Consider the following 15,567-nt stretch of genomic DNA (forward strand, 5'->3'; position numbering starts at 1 on the left):
CCCCCTGTCCAACTCTCCTATGGTGACCAACCCCCACCGAGCACAGGATCAGCAGGTCCAGTGTCCCAGGGCTCTTTGCCTGTGAGCAAAGATGGCTCCTCACTTGCTTGTCTCCCCACAAGAAACTCTTCCGCCTGGTTCATGTTTTTAAAAAGGAGTACTAATCGGCGCCAGCGTGACCACTTTCTGGGGAGGCCGCTGAATCAAGGGAAGCCGTTGGATAAGGGGAGGCTTCCGTTAATTGTATGATAATAGAGCTTAAGTGGTGATAATTGGTTTCTCGCCACGTTACGGCGAGATCCCGATTTCGCTTAGGGGAGCGGTCCGGTTGTATCGCAAACTGTTTGGCGCCTGGCGTGGTTCTTGTTTTTGGCCTCTCCCACTATTCGCCAGCCTCAATTCGCTTGAACGAGTGTGTGACGAGGCCAGAAGATTGTGCCTCTAGTTTCAACAAAGACCAATTTTATACTACCTACCCCCATTTCCTTTGCTACCTACACCCCCATCTTTTAAAGATCAGTTTGTCTCAAAATATACTTGTACATCAACTCTATTAAGGATCTTGTGTTAAGGGTAACAAAATTAGAAGCCAAACAGCTTCAAATTGTAGAATTCTCCAAGTATCATTAATAATCATTGGAACCTAAGTTACTTCAGTTTTTATTTAAACTTTCTGCCCCGTAGGAATGACCTGAGCATTCCCCTGAAAGGGATTGGCCAGGTTAGCAGTTAATTACTAAAGCATTGCACCAGATTCTCAGACTGCCTTGAGCAATGCGAGTGGAGATCAGCTTTTATCACCCAATACTTAGGGAACGCCATAAAAACATTAAGGAAACTTACTAAAAAGACGTACTCAATAAAGGAAAGATTCTTTGATCCTGATCTCAGAACTGTTGCGTTCTTTACCCCTTGGTTGTTAGTCAACTATTGCACAATCTCTCTGCATCCTACTTTATTCCCAACACTGCGTCCCCTCCCCCTCAGCTATTTTACCCAGTTATACTGAGTATAAGTTCACCATACTATATAAATGTAATTTTTAGAATTTGAACACAAATGTATTCAGATGAAGATTATGGGCAAATGATATGCAATCAGATGACTCTTAACCTTTGCCCCACCCCCCACTCCCCTGCCAGCTACCTTTTCCAATGGCAAAGACGCTTCATGTTTTCTACTTTGTATATTCTAAAGTACTGTTCATTTCTGTTAAAATTGCAAAAGATAGACATTCTCCCATGTAAAAAAGAATTTAATGTTATATTAACTGCATAAAAATGTTAGAACAATCTCAGGCTAGATCTGTTGGAAAAGGAGGTCGAATTATGCTTTCATGAGCTTGGGGCCCTCTTAAAACGGAATATACTAAACACGATACACGACTATGAGAATTGTCACAGGGCTGCTTAAACACAATTTATAATCATTTGTGGACCTCGGCATTTGTATTGCCCATGGTAGTGATAATGAAACCATTCCAATTTATCTTTTCTGTAATGAATCTGGTTTAGAGTGCATTCTAAAATAATTTTAATTCCCTCGCCACACTTATGTGCCAGTCCAAGTGGGGTGATATTACTTACCATTCTTCACTTGGACAGGTCATATTATACTGTCTGCAGTAAGAAAAGTTCTCTGGCTTTAATTGAGTTTGAGAGCAACAGTCCACAAGCAGATTTGGAATGCATACAAAATATATGCTCAGTGGAGCACGCCATGGCACCAGATGTGCATGCATAATCTCGTTGCCAAATACTGGGCGGTATTTAATGGTGAGAGCCCTGCGTCACCACATTTACAGAAGGCCTGCCAAATTAAGTGCCATTTAGGCATTTAACTGGACAGTAGAGGGCCTTCCCCTGGACTAATGACCCACGAGCGGTAGTCTTACTCACCGGGCGACTGCTGGTATGGCAATCACCCATGGCCTAGTGTCATCGCTGGATCTCAGGCTCAAAGTGAGTGATGGCAGGATGCAATTGTGGGGAGGGATGGTTACAGGGTGTGATTGTGGGGAGGGCATAAGGGGGTTCTGCAACAAAGGCAGGGGGTGGCTCTCAGCAGGCAGCCGTTCCTGATGCCAGGTGTCTTGATCAGCCACTGTGTGCCTTTGAAAGGTGTTCACCTCCTGTCTATTGTGCTCCCCACCTGGCAAATCTCCTTCTGGCCACTGGGTTAATGCTAGTGGTGGGGAATGAGGCCTTTGAATAGCCATTAATTCTCCAGTTATAAGTTTCAATTGGCCGGGGAAGAAGTGCTTCCATGGGCCTTTTATGTCATGGACTTAATTGGGGTGGAGGCAGGAAGGCGATGGTCTTCACACCTGCTGCCCTGCCACCGAACTAAAAGCCACCCCACCACCAAACTCATTACTGGGGAGGGTATTTAATACCATTCACTGTGTCTATCGATGTATCATCTACTGACAAAAGAAGACAATTGCATCTGGTAAAATAAGAGAACTCGAGGCAATGGTCTCAGCCTCCTTGTTTCCCAGCATCCTCCCATGTTACATAAAAACACATGTTGGTGAAAATCAGTGAATCAAATTAATAATACTACTAGTGGTGAATGGCTCAAGAGGGACGTGGCAAAATAAGCAGGTTCTGAGTGACATGAAGCAGCTAACCTCATTGCTATTAGTCTTAGCAATATAGCAGCACCCTCCTCCTCCCCACTTCTTCACACATTACCAGCAATGTTGATTCAAAGGATAAGAGTGTCCATACAAGGCCTGCCTGTCTGTCAGAGAACCTCATGGACATGAAGAAAAGGCTCAAAATCTGAGGCACAATCAAAACTGAGAGAATACAGTCAGCCATTCTAGTAACTCAGGCTGAAGAGAATCACACCGGATTCTGATTAGTGCAGCCTTGCTTCTGGCCTAGAGATTGGTAAGCCTCTTTCTTTCCATCCCCTCTACCCTTCCCAACCCAAAGCTACAGGCACGTGCCCTCTATCCATTCATCAGTCAGTACATGTACTGTCCAATATGGCTCTTGAGTCAACTGCCTGGGTTTAATCCCTGACCTCCGCTTAGTTGCCAGATCTGAGTTAAGGTGGAAACAGTGAAGCTGCTGTCGATCTCAAATGTTAATGCCCCTGTTCCATCTTCTTTCAATACTAAACACTGGTCATGGCCTTGTTGAAGGCCCTGAGACTGACAAGTCCTCTTTCTTTCCGTATGCCCACCTCTTTCTTCCCTCCACGATCATGTGGCACACACACTCCACTATTAACACCCACTGCCTTTTTCTCAACCACCATTGAGTGAAAAAATAGTGTCTTTTCAACCATTAACCAGCTTCCTACACACACAGGGTGGTATTGCAGGAGGTCAAAGCAAGGGATTGAAATGAAGGCTCGCTACCTCAGCACATGCAATACCAGACTACCTACTGATTTTTCTGGCCCTCGTTTCAGGTTTTGAGAAGTTCTAACTCCATCCATTCCATTCAATAATTAAAAGCAGTGAATGGGCTATGATGATGAACAGACGCAAAACAACCCCTGCAGAGATGAATCTGTAAAAGCCAGTGTTGTGAGGGGATCTTGCCCAACCATGTTGCAATTGTGTCCAACAATGGGAACTGTGCATGTACGGTCTTTGTGTCTGAGACTATTCCAATCATCTCAATACATAGGGGAACAGGAAAGACAACTAATGGATCAAACTAATTCACAAACCCCCCATCCCTTCTCCTGAACTGTGTCATGTCAAATTGCATGTTGTGCTGGTGCAGGGCTTCCCACGTGAAGCTGAAAGTTGCACTGTGATTGGTCCTTGGAAGCAGTATGACTGAAGAGTCTTGCATTTTGCCAATTCTTGGTAACCACATAACAAGAATCACAAAAAGACCCTTCAGAAATATATGACCAAAATCATAATTTATTTGGGAAGGGAAGCCTGAATCTTTCATATTTATTGTCAACTCGGATACATGGATGTAAACCAGGCAAGCAAGCAGGAAATGCATAAATGCACATATTACAGGAACTAAGTACAAACGGTGGTCTTCTGTAGCATTGCACACGGGAACATTTCCATCAATTTGGGAAGCAGAGAGTCCGAATTAGTTGGAGCAGAGGGGCAGAATTTAGAATGCCCGCTAAGTCCTGTCGTGGCTGCTAAATCTCGCAAGTGGGCCATAACGGGATTTGCACCGGTGAGACCTCGGTTTGGGATCAGCCCCAATCCCCGGCTAGTGACCTGATCAGGCTCACATCCAGAAAGGGTGTGAATCTGATTTCCATACATTTTAACAAATTTAAATGTACTTAAATGCACTTTTATGCCATAGCGTCTGCCCATTTATGGATTCCCCCCACCCCCACCCCGGTGGCGTGACATCACACTGGCACAAATCATCCTGGTTCTCAAACGTGAAAACTAGTCATGATAACCACACCAGGGGTACGGCAATGCATGGAGGCCCGGGGTTGAGGGCCAAGGCTAGGCATTCCCCGGCACCCTGGCAATACCAATTGGGCACTGCCAGGGGTGTAACCCTCCTCCATTGGGGGAGGAGTTCCTCTTATGTGTGGTGTGTGGGGAGAGTGTCCTGATTACAGTGTAGCGGCCATGGTGGGGGAAGAGCACTGTTGCTTCACAGCTCTAGGGTCCCAGGTTCGATTCCCAGCTTGGCTCACTGTCTGTGCGGCGTCTGCACATTCTCCCCGTGTCTGTGTGGGTTTCCTCCGGGTGCTCCAGTTCCCTCCCACAAGTCCTGAAAGACATGCTGTTAGGTAATTTGGACATTCTGAATTCTCCCTCTGTGTACCCGAACAGGCGCCGGAATGTGGCGACTAGGGGCTTTTCACAATAACTTCATTGCAGTGTTAATGTAAGCCTACTTGTGACAATAAAGATTATTATATATTATAAGAGTGCCCCCGATACTTTTGTGCTGGGCGGTGTGGACGGTTCTCCATGTCTGTGAGGGGGGTGGGCGGGCATGGGGAGGAGTTTATTTCAAACACCGATTAGGGAGCCCCTTAAAGATGGCACTCTGATCTCTGTGGAGCTGGCCTTGCTGACTCTGATCAGGCCCTGCCCCACCAGAGTGACGGCGTAAATCATGCCCCCAGATTTTCTGTGCACTAAATGCCAGAAAATCTGGTCTGAAAACTCAGCTATGTTTCTGGAGAGAAACACACCGGTCGTCAGTCAGAGCAAATTTTGGGAAAATTCCACCGAGGGGTTTCTCTGGACCAGGGAGGTGCAAACCTGAGGGGTCGCAGGTCCATCACCGATGGAGATTGTAACTAAATGTGATTGCATTATTAATGTGCACATTGGAAATCAGAAGGAGAAAATTAATAATAGGACCACGACAAACAGTTGGAGATGCATTAGCATAAACATCCTCGAAAAACATTCCATGTATAATAACTTTTTATTCACAGAGTGGTTAGTATGTGGAACTTGCTGGTGGTCAGAATGTGGAACTTGAGGTGAATGGCATTGCTGAAGGGGAAGCTCGAGAAATAAGGCGAGGCAGTGGAGTGGTGGTATTGTCACTGGACTAGTAATCCAGAGACCCAGATGTGCCTCGTGCTGCTCTGGGGACCCAAGTTTGAATCCCACCACAGCAGTTGGTGGAATTTGATTTCAAGAAAATCCGCAATTAAAAGTCTGATGATGACCATTCTGTTTCACTCATGCCGCCCTTATCTGGTCTGGCCTACATATGACTCCAGACCCACAGCAAAGTGGTTGATGCTGAAATGGCCCAATAAGCCACTTAATTGTATCCATCTGCTGCAAGGACAAGATGACTGGACCACCTGACATTGAGGTGACGAATCCAGCCCTGTCCAACCCTGCAAAGTCCTTCTTACTTGCATCTGGGCACTTGTGCCAAAATTGGGAGAGCTGTCTCACAGACTAGTGTTATAACTTGCCAGATTATTATTGGCTGGGGACTAATGGCAATCCCACAATCCTTAGTGAGTATGAGCTCCCATAATGAGGCGGGCGGAGAAATCATTAGCAGAGTCACCTGCATAAACAGAGCTGGCCAGTATGGAACCAGCCAGAGGAGAGAGCAGTGGTGGAGTACTGCTGTATATATGTAATTGTAAATAAAGTTATTTCTTTTCGATTCTACAAACTCGTGCTGGATTCTTCGTGGCCCTCACAAAAACTAGCCAACAACATAGCCACACACACACAATCAACCTTACAGATAATGCCCCAGACGCCACCACCACCATCCATGGTATGTCACACTGGCAGGTTAGACCCAGTAGAGCTGACGGAGCACTTGGAGGAAGCACTGAATTTACTCTGGGTGGGGAACTGCAGTGTGGCATGATAACACCACCATAGACTGAACTGGCTGGGTCCTAAACAAAATAGCTGCTAGACTGAGTCTGCGGCAGGTGATGAGGGAACCAAGAGGGGAAAACACTTGACCTCAGCCGTACCAATCTGCCTGCCACAGATGCATCTGTCCATGAGAGTATAAATCTGAGTGACTGCCGCACAACCAACATGGAGACAAAGTCCCCTCTACACATTAAGGATACCCTTCACTGAGTTGTACGGCACTGCCATCCTGTCAAATGGGTTAAACTTTGAGCAGATCTAGCAATTCAAAACTGTGGACCATCAGCAGCAGTAGAATTGCAGCAGCAGTACTCAACCACAATCTGGAGCCTTATGGTCCGGCATATCTCCCAGTAGAACATTACCATCAAGTGTGGGGATCAACCCTGGTTCAATGAAGAGTGCAGGAGGGCATGCCAGGAGCAGAACCAGGCATTCCGAAAAATGATGTGTCAACTTGGTGAAGCTGCAAAACAAGGTTGCTTGCATGCAAAACAGCAAAGTAGTAAGTATGGGCGGCACGGTAGCACAGTGGTTGGCACCGTTGCTTTACAACACAGATGGTGTAGCTATACCCTAGGTAGTGCAGTGGTTCAAGAAGGCAACTCACCGCCACCTTCTCGAAGGCAATTAGGGATGGGCAATAATTGCTGGCTTATCGGGCAATGCCCACGTCTCATGAATTAATTTTTAGAAGTGTAAGAGGGAGAAAGGATTCGAAAGATATAGTGATAGGGTGAAATGCTGCAATGTAGGAGGAGGCTTCTGTGGAAGATAAACACAGCCATGGATCTGTTGGGCTCAATGGCCTGTTTCTGTGCTGGGAATACTATGCACTGGAAATGGCTGCTCAACATTTACCAAAATAAGGCCTCGAGAATTAAATTTTGTCAGGTGAAGTGGAATACGTGGTGTCATTTTACTTTTGTGCTTGTCAAATGGAGATAATATTTCATTATTCTCGGACATTAGGTTGGCACTGGCTTCAGCTTTACTGACCATGATGAAGGCTATGCACAAAACGAAGATGATGTCGGAAGGGACCTGTACAGGTCAGTCCTTTTGTTCTATTTTTCTGCATATCTAAACTTTACATAAATAGAAATCTATCTTCCTATTCTTTAAATAAATGTCCTCAAGATGACCTCCTCTTCAAATTATATTGCTGCGACTATCTGCATTGTTTGTATAAAGGACAAAGTTCCTTCACAATTAGATCAGAGTTTATTTCAGCCTATGTCCTTGAGTACTTCACTTTTTAAATTCATTTTTTCTGCCATACATAATTTTTTTGGACTTGGATTCAGAACTTGCATCAAATATAAAGTATCCTTTCCTGTAATTGCTGACCATTGGTGTCCACAGTGTGGTCTACAAGGTAGTTTCATGTACAGAACCAATACGGTTTCTAAGAAAGAGTCTTCCAACTTCATTTGATCTAGTGCCCAGCTTAAAAACTTACAAGCCAATTTGTCTTACTGTCCCCTTTTTGCAAAGTTCTCCTCATGCTCTAAACCCATATTGGTTTATTTAGCTGTGCTGAAGCTGGTACTTGATGAATACCTTGATTCTTTAAGGTTCTCCAGTTCTAATTTGATATCTATATAGAGGCTTAATAGACCTTGAGAGACGTTGGTGAAACACTCATTTCAGGGACCAATGGTAATAACATTTTCAGAAAATCTGTCAGAAATAGGGACAAACAGGCAGCACGATGGCGCAGTGGTTAGTGGATGGCTACAGCTAAGATGGTGGTGGGCTCCCCTACGCTTCTAACAACTGAAACACTGAGCGAAACTTTGTTCACTATGCTCGACAAATCCCGACGCAGTTTGGCTCTGGAGCTGAAAAATTAATTGGAAGAATTGCTGGGCCCTATTCAGTCCTCCCTTGACACCATTCATTTAGCTGTTGACTCTCACACCAGCACACCTAGCGACATCGAGACGGCTCTTTTGGATCACAGCAACAGGACCAGTACACTGGAGTCCAGGCTAACGGCTGTGATTAAGAATAGTGTGTCGTTGCGGGGCAAGGTCAATGATCTGGAAAACCAGTCAAGATGACAAAACCTACGGATTGTTGGTAAACCAGAAGGGATTGAAGGTCAAACCCAACACACTTTATGACGAAACTATTCAAAACGTTGGTGGACAAAGATACATTTCCTCAACCCCTGGAGATAGACCGAGTCCACTGTACCCTTTGGCCGAATCCCTGACGTCTCCCCCCTCTCCTCCCCGTGAGCCATTGTAGTCCAATTCCATCGTTACAAAGATAAGGAGCTTTTTTCTCAGTGGGCAAAAGAACTCCGCGATGTTACTTACCAGGGCTACTCAATAAGGAACTACCAAGACATGAGTGCAGACCCGGCAAGGTGACATGGAGCATTTGACATCATCAAGTCCACATTGTACAAGAAAGGAATTAGCTTCAGACTGATTCACCCAGCCTGTCTCCATCTCACATTTTACTATGTAATTAGTACAATCAACTTTCCAATAGCATATTATATAATGTAGCTCATATGTCGGTGGTATGCGCCATTAACACAGTAGGTTAATGGATCCTCTTGGCTTTGCTTTCTTTTCCATTCAATTTACTGACTGTTTTACAAAGTCTTCCTTTCTGTATGACTAGCTTAGGCAGTCAGGGTGGGACAGGGCTCTCGTTCAGATACATCACATGAGATGTTTGGGGGTTAAATGACCCAGTAAAACATTCCAAAATGTTTTCACATCTCAAGAGCCTTAACTGTGATGTTGCATTTCTTCAAGAAACGCATCTTCGTGTTAGAGATCACACTAGCATTGATCGCAACCCATATGTAAAGCATGGGTTGGCCAGGTGTTTCACTCCAGCTTAACAGCAGAGCTAGGGGGACGCCAATTTTGATTAACAAAAGAATACAGTTCTCCCCCTTAAGCATAATTTCAGGCCCTGGTGGGTGTTATACAAAAGTTAGTGGCACTTGTTTTCAAACTCCAAACTTTTTACTGAACATCTATGCCCCTAACTGGGATGATATGAAATTTGCTTTTATCTTCCCTTTCCAATCTGGACGCCCACCATCTTATTTTCAGAGCGGATCTAAACTTTGTTATTGATGCAAAGCTGGATCATTCACGTCCAAAGACTTTAACCCTCTCTGGTGTTTCCAAGGCTCTTTCCACCTTTATGACTCAAATGGGTTGTGTGGACCTTGGTGTTCCCTCCAGCCAGTCACTTCTCTCGAGTCCACCATGCTTACTGATGCTTCAACTTTTTTTTTGGACAGAGCTCTTCTCCTCACAGTTAAAATTGCCAAGTATTCTGCCATAGGCGTATCAGCCCACATGCCCCACTCCCTTGACCTGACCCTTATGTCCAAAGCTAATGGTCAGCCTCCATGGAGATTTGACACAAACATACTATCTGCCAAGGATTTTTGTAAATCTATATCTACCAATATAGATGTTTTTATGAAAACAAATAAATCTGATTCCACCTCCCGATCAGTATTGTGGAGACCCTCAAGGCGGTTCTCCGGGAAAATCTAATTTCTTACAATTCATATATTATCAAACAAAGAAAATTAAAACAACAATAATTGGTGGATTGAATTTAGAAAGAGACCATCAATATTCCATTACCCTCAATGCTAAGTTACATACAGATAGGCTAAAGCTCCAGACTCAATTTGACTTAACTTTCCACAAATAAAGCTGTGCACATGTAACAATTTTCAAGGGGGACTTTTTATGAATACGGGAACAAAGCTGGCCGCCTACTATCCCGCCAGCTCAGGCACCAGTCTGCTTCTCGGTTTATCTTCAGACCTATGACTGCTCCCATAATCTCAAATGTACATCATCTTCTTGGCATTATACTCCCAAACTGCCTCAACCGTCCCTGAAGTTGTTGTCTCTCTGGATGTGAAGAAAACATTTGACCGGGTGGAGTGGAATTATCAGTTTGCAATTTTGGGTAAATTTGGATTTGGTCCAAAGTTTACATCATGGATTTGCCTTTTTTACACCTCCCCCACCGCGAGTGCGCACACTAACTTTCTACACTCAGAGTACTTCCCCTTACCCAGGGGAACACGGCAAGGGTGTCCTCTGTCCCCACTGCTGTTTGCTCTGGTGATAGAACCCCTGTCAATATCCTTAAAGTCATCCTCACTGCTAAAGGGTATCCTTGGAGTTGGTATGGAGCACTGATAACCTCTTATATATTACTAACCCCTGATGATGGCATAATGAATATTTTCAGTGCCTTGGGCTCGTTCTCTGGCGATAAACTGAAATTCAACAAAAGTGAGTGTTTCCCAATTAATTCTAATGCCAAACAAATCCCCCCCAAGAGCTTTACCGTTTGTATATCTTGTGCTGATTTTTGCTACTTGGGTGTGAGCATAATGAGGTCTCTTGCGACTCCTCAAACAACAAATCTTACGCGCCTGGTCACCAAAATTAAAGTGGATTTGCAGCGCTGGGATACTTTGCCTCTTTCCTTAGCTGGCAGAATTCAATCCATAAGAATGAACATTGTGCTCAGATTCTTGTCTCTTTTCCAATGTCTCCCTGTTTTTCTACCAAAATCATTTTTTGTTATGGTTAACAAACTGATATTAACCTTTATCTGGGCGGGCAGAACTCCTAGAGTCCATAGAGCGATATTTCATAGAGGGAGGCGGGTTGCTGAGCCATCTCTTCCTAATCTATTGCACTATTATTAGGCAGCCAGTATTCAAAAGATTTTAACATGGTGTCACGATCCAAGTTTAAACTGGTGTCTTATGGAAGCACACTCCTGCTGCTCATCCTCTCTTCCTGTCTTAATTTGTGCCCTGCTGCCCTTTTCCTCCTCTAAATACACGACAAACCCCATTGTGATTTCTAAATTAAAAATATGGAAACAATTTGGTCAGCATTTTAAACTTTCCACTCCTTCACCATTAGATCCTATTTGTAATAACCACTTATTCTTAACCTCCATGCTTAACTTGGTGTTTGCCTTGTGGAAGAAGAAAGGACTCAAATATTTTAGTGGCCTGTTTGTGGATGAGAGCTTTGCCAACTTTGGCGAGCTGGCAGCCAAACTTAATTTACCGATTCAAGAAGGCAGCTCACCATCACCTTCTCAAGGGCAATTAGGGATGGGCAGCAAATGCTGGCCTAACCAGCAACATCCACATCCCATAAATTAATTTTTTTAAACTTTGATGTTTCACTTTTACTCACACTAGTCAAATCTGAATGCAAATTTACCTGAGGAAAATTAATTGCACTTTTCAGCGAAAACTTCAATAATTGCTGTAAATGGATGACTACACTCAGCTAGAAATTGTTTTCAAATGTGTAGTGAAATCACCTTACGTTTCTACCAGTGCAGATGGGGTTGTCCATGTTTACAGCTGTAACCTCCAAAAATGCTGTACTTGAGTTGTTGGATGATAGGTCCAGCTGCAGGCTTAACAAAAATGAATCATTTAAGTTGTCTTTTTTTTTGCAGTGCCCTCCTCCAATTCTTTCAGATATTCTATGAATATCAGCAGAATGATTTCTATGCCACAGGAGAGGTAGGTAATCTAATTTTGTGTTTTTCTATTCAACAAGTTATGCAGCGAGGGGGAGCCATGGTGGTCGTCAGCAAGCACAGGGGGATTGTTGTCAGTGGCCATCCCTCTGCCCCATGTCCATACTCTCAATCATACACCGATTAGTGCCTATCAAGGGACAAAGATACCACTGTCTACTTTCTGAAAATCATGACATGTATTGTCTTTTCCTTTCTGCCCCCATTGCAAGATATTTTAGTAGAAGTAAATTTCTGATGGTCTCTGTGTTTGTACTCTCAAAGTGTAACTTGGAAAATTGCGAGGAGAATGCATTCACATTCAAAATGCTTATTAAGAATGGTTTCGAGATTGGCCTTCTATGTTGGCACAAGATTCTTAAAACTGCTTTAGAGATAACCTGTCTTCAATAAATTTAACTGCAAAAACTTCAGAACCAGTGTCTGTATAAAGTAATGTATTATTTTTCTGAGCAACTGCAATTAAATTAGTTACAATTGTTTGGAAAATCTGCCATGACTTGACTGTGCTATTACTGCCAGCTCATTTTCTGTTATATTTCTTTTCTGCTGTCCATATGGCTCAGTTACAGCACTCATGCATCCAACTTGAAAATGGTGATTTCAAGCCATTCTTCAATATAAATTGATGGAAAATCACCAGGCACCATTACAGACATGCAATCCTCCACGTTGGTTTTCTCTTTCCAGCCACACTGGCAATTATTGACGCCGAAGCACAAAATGGAAAAAATTGCTTTTGATAATCTAAACTGAAACATTAGTCCGATACTGTATGGTTAAAGTGCAGTCTTTCAGATAAAATGCTCAGCCAGCTGGATGTAGAAAATCCCATGGTACTATTTGATTGAGAGCAGGGAGTTAGCCTCAGTGTCCTGGCCAACATTCCAACCCTCAGTCGACAGCACCAAAAACAAATGGTCATTCATTCCATTTCTTGTCTTTGGGCTGCTGCATCTGCTTAAAAGACAGCCAGTTACTGTAAATAATTTACATAAGGTATACTGAAAATTGGATAACACGCTTAATAAATACAATTTGGTCTTTATCCCTTGGTTTGATGTAGTCTACATGGATTTTACAAGTGTTATGAGCTAGGGTTTAGAAAACTCCGAAGTATATCATGGGGTTCACCTGACCTATCACTGTTTATCGATTTTGGTTATGAGGAGCCCAAGGGCCTGCCTTTCAGGTGTTATTCAACAGAGGCCTTAAGCACTTTTAATCAAAAACAACGTTTATTCTATGAATTCAGTTAACATTTTTATAAACACACTCAGTAAGCATTTTTATCAGCTACAAATATAAATACCCCACACAGCTACAGCACTATAACTTCCCTTTGCTGTTTCACTTAAGTATCAACATCCCATAAACCAAAAAAGTTTTACCAAAACAGTAGGTTTGAATTCCTTCCAAAAAACAGTTATCACTTATAAAATTATCACGTGATCTGGAGACATCTTTTAACATGCAGAGAGAGAGACACGCAACACAACTTCTCTGTCTGAATCCAGCTTTCAAAATGTGTAAATGAAAGTAAAACTCAGAGCCACAACCAGCTCCCAGCTCAAAATGAAAGTAAATCCCAGAGCCACAGTCCAGGTCCACCCACACAATGATATCACTGAAGCCATTTGATAAGATAAACATTTCTTAAAGGGGCACTCCCATGCCACAAGGCTTTTGATAAGGTGCCACATGATAGACTGGTTGGATAAATAAAAGTCCATGTCAGCCAAAGTTAAGTGGCAAGTTCAATCCAAAATTCACTCAGTATTGGGAAGCTAAGAGTTGATAGGTGTGATTTGTGCCGAGAAAGCTGTTTCAAGTGGGGTTACATGGGACTCAGCAATGTCTTCCTTGCTTTTCATCGTATATGTACATAAACATTTGAGAGACAGAGGAAACATCAACCTTCAATGGACAGAACACTTAAAAGAACACCTAAATTTTGATACAATCGTAGATGAGAATGTGTTTGAGGAAATCCTCCAACTCCCCATCAAAGATGATCCTGGACTCCCACCAAGCGAGGATGAAGTCAAAGCCACCATTAAACACACGAAGAAGGGAAAATCCACAGGAGTGGGCTGGATTCCAGTGGAGATTTTCAAACTTGGAGGAGAAGACATCACCTGTCATCTCCATCAGCAGTTTCTGAAAATCTGGGACAGAGAAAAAATCTCTGTCAATCTCAGGGATACCGACATCCTCACTATCTTCAAGAAAGGATACAAAGCGGACTGTGGCAACTACCAAGGAATCTCTCTACACTCCATCGCCAGGAAGATCACTGCCTGAGTCCTCCCTAGCCGCCTTCTATCAGTCTCTGAAGAAGTCCTTCCAGAAAGCCAGTGTGGCTTCTGTTAGGATTCCGATGAGAAATCCAACAATTTGTAATTTATAAAATTGTGAGGAATGTAGTAATAACACTGACCAACGGGTATTTTCTTATGTTAAAACAAACTTTAATTTAAACACCGCATCAATCACATTAGCAACAAAGCAACAGCTTTACAATGAATAGTTCAAGCAGTTTTTAAATAAAATAAAAAAACTTTAACTTACAACTTATACCTGCAACTATGTACTTATTCCAATTAAGCAAACCAGTATAGTTCACAGACCACTTATAAAGTTAACAACACGTTTACTTGCTTTTCTCTGTGCAAAGACCTTGGAGAGAACCTTCCAGGAGTCAGCTGAAGCCCTGTCTTGTCAGACTAGAATCCTATAGTAAACTAAAACTATACACTGACCAGGCTCCACCTCTTAATTAACATCATAAGGCATTCTTTGGTCTCCTCCCACTAAGATGTCCTGTAACCTGATTTTCCAGGAATAAGCACCATTCCTCATAAACTAACAGCACCCCAGGGATCTTCCAAAATCAAAACAATGTTCTATTAGCCATCTAGCTGTAAACAAGTAAATGATTAAAATCAATGACTATCTCACTTTTATGCCCCTTTAATCATAGATTTAGCAGATATTTGTGACTATATATCATAAACCAGGGATTTTAATACCGTTACTGCAACAAACTATAATAGATAACAATTTCTTACATGATTTTTACTGCTCAACTTCAAGAGAAATGCCAGGAGCAACATCAACCATTCTACATGACCTTCATTGATCTGACCAAGGTTTTTGACTCAGTCAATAGGGAAGTGCTACGGAAGACCCTGTAAAAGGCCGGCTGTCCAGAGAAATGTATTAACATCTTACGATTCCACCACAACATGATATCATTAACAGTTCACACGGAGGTAAGACAGAAACCTTTGAGGTGAAGATTGAAGTCAAGCAAGGATGTGTCATCGCCCCCACCCTTTCCTCCATTGCCATTGCCATCATCATTCACCTTGTCAAGAACAAGCTTCCCAGTGGAGTGCACATCAATTACAGGATGGGCAAACAACTTTTCAACTTTAACGGGTTGAAATCCAAGAAGAAAATCACACTGACATTTCTCATGGAACTTCAGTATGGAGATGGCAATGCCATTTCTGCTCTCTCAGAAGAGAATCTCCAAGCTATGCTTGACGCCTTTGTGGAAGCAGACCGAAAAATTGGTCTTCGCCTCAACCTCAAGAAGGTTCAAGATCTTTACCAATCCACCCCAGGGCAGGAACCGGTGTCTCCCG

General features: G+C 43.1%; 1 protein-coding gene across 3 annotated transcripts in view; it reads left to right on the plus strand.

The window, feature by feature from the left end:
- The window catches only part of cpvl (carboxypeptidase vitellogenic like), a 172,763-nt gene that overhangs the window by 61,045 nt on the left and 96,151 nt on the right, over positions 1–15,567 (plus strand). For all 3 annotated transcript variants that reach the window (XM_072509389.1, XM_072509388.1, XM_072509390.1), the window contains exons 6-7: positions 7,307–7,386; positions 11,831–11,897. In XM_072509389.1, the coding sequence (XP_072365490.1) occupies positions 7,307–7,386; positions 11,831–11,897 (147 nt within the window). The remainder of the gene's footprint in view (positions 1–7,306; positions 7,387–11,830; positions 11,898–15,567) is intronic.

The sequence above is a fragment of the Scyliorhinus torazame genome, chromosome 6 (genome assembly GCF_047496885.1).
Source record: "Scyliorhinus torazame isolate Kashiwa2021f chromosome 6, sScyTor2.1, whole genome shotgun sequence".
NCBI classification, from domain to species: domain Eukaryota; kingdom Metazoa; phylum Chordata; class Chondrichthyes; order Carcharhiniformes; family Scyliorhinidae; genus Scyliorhinus; species Scyliorhinus torazame.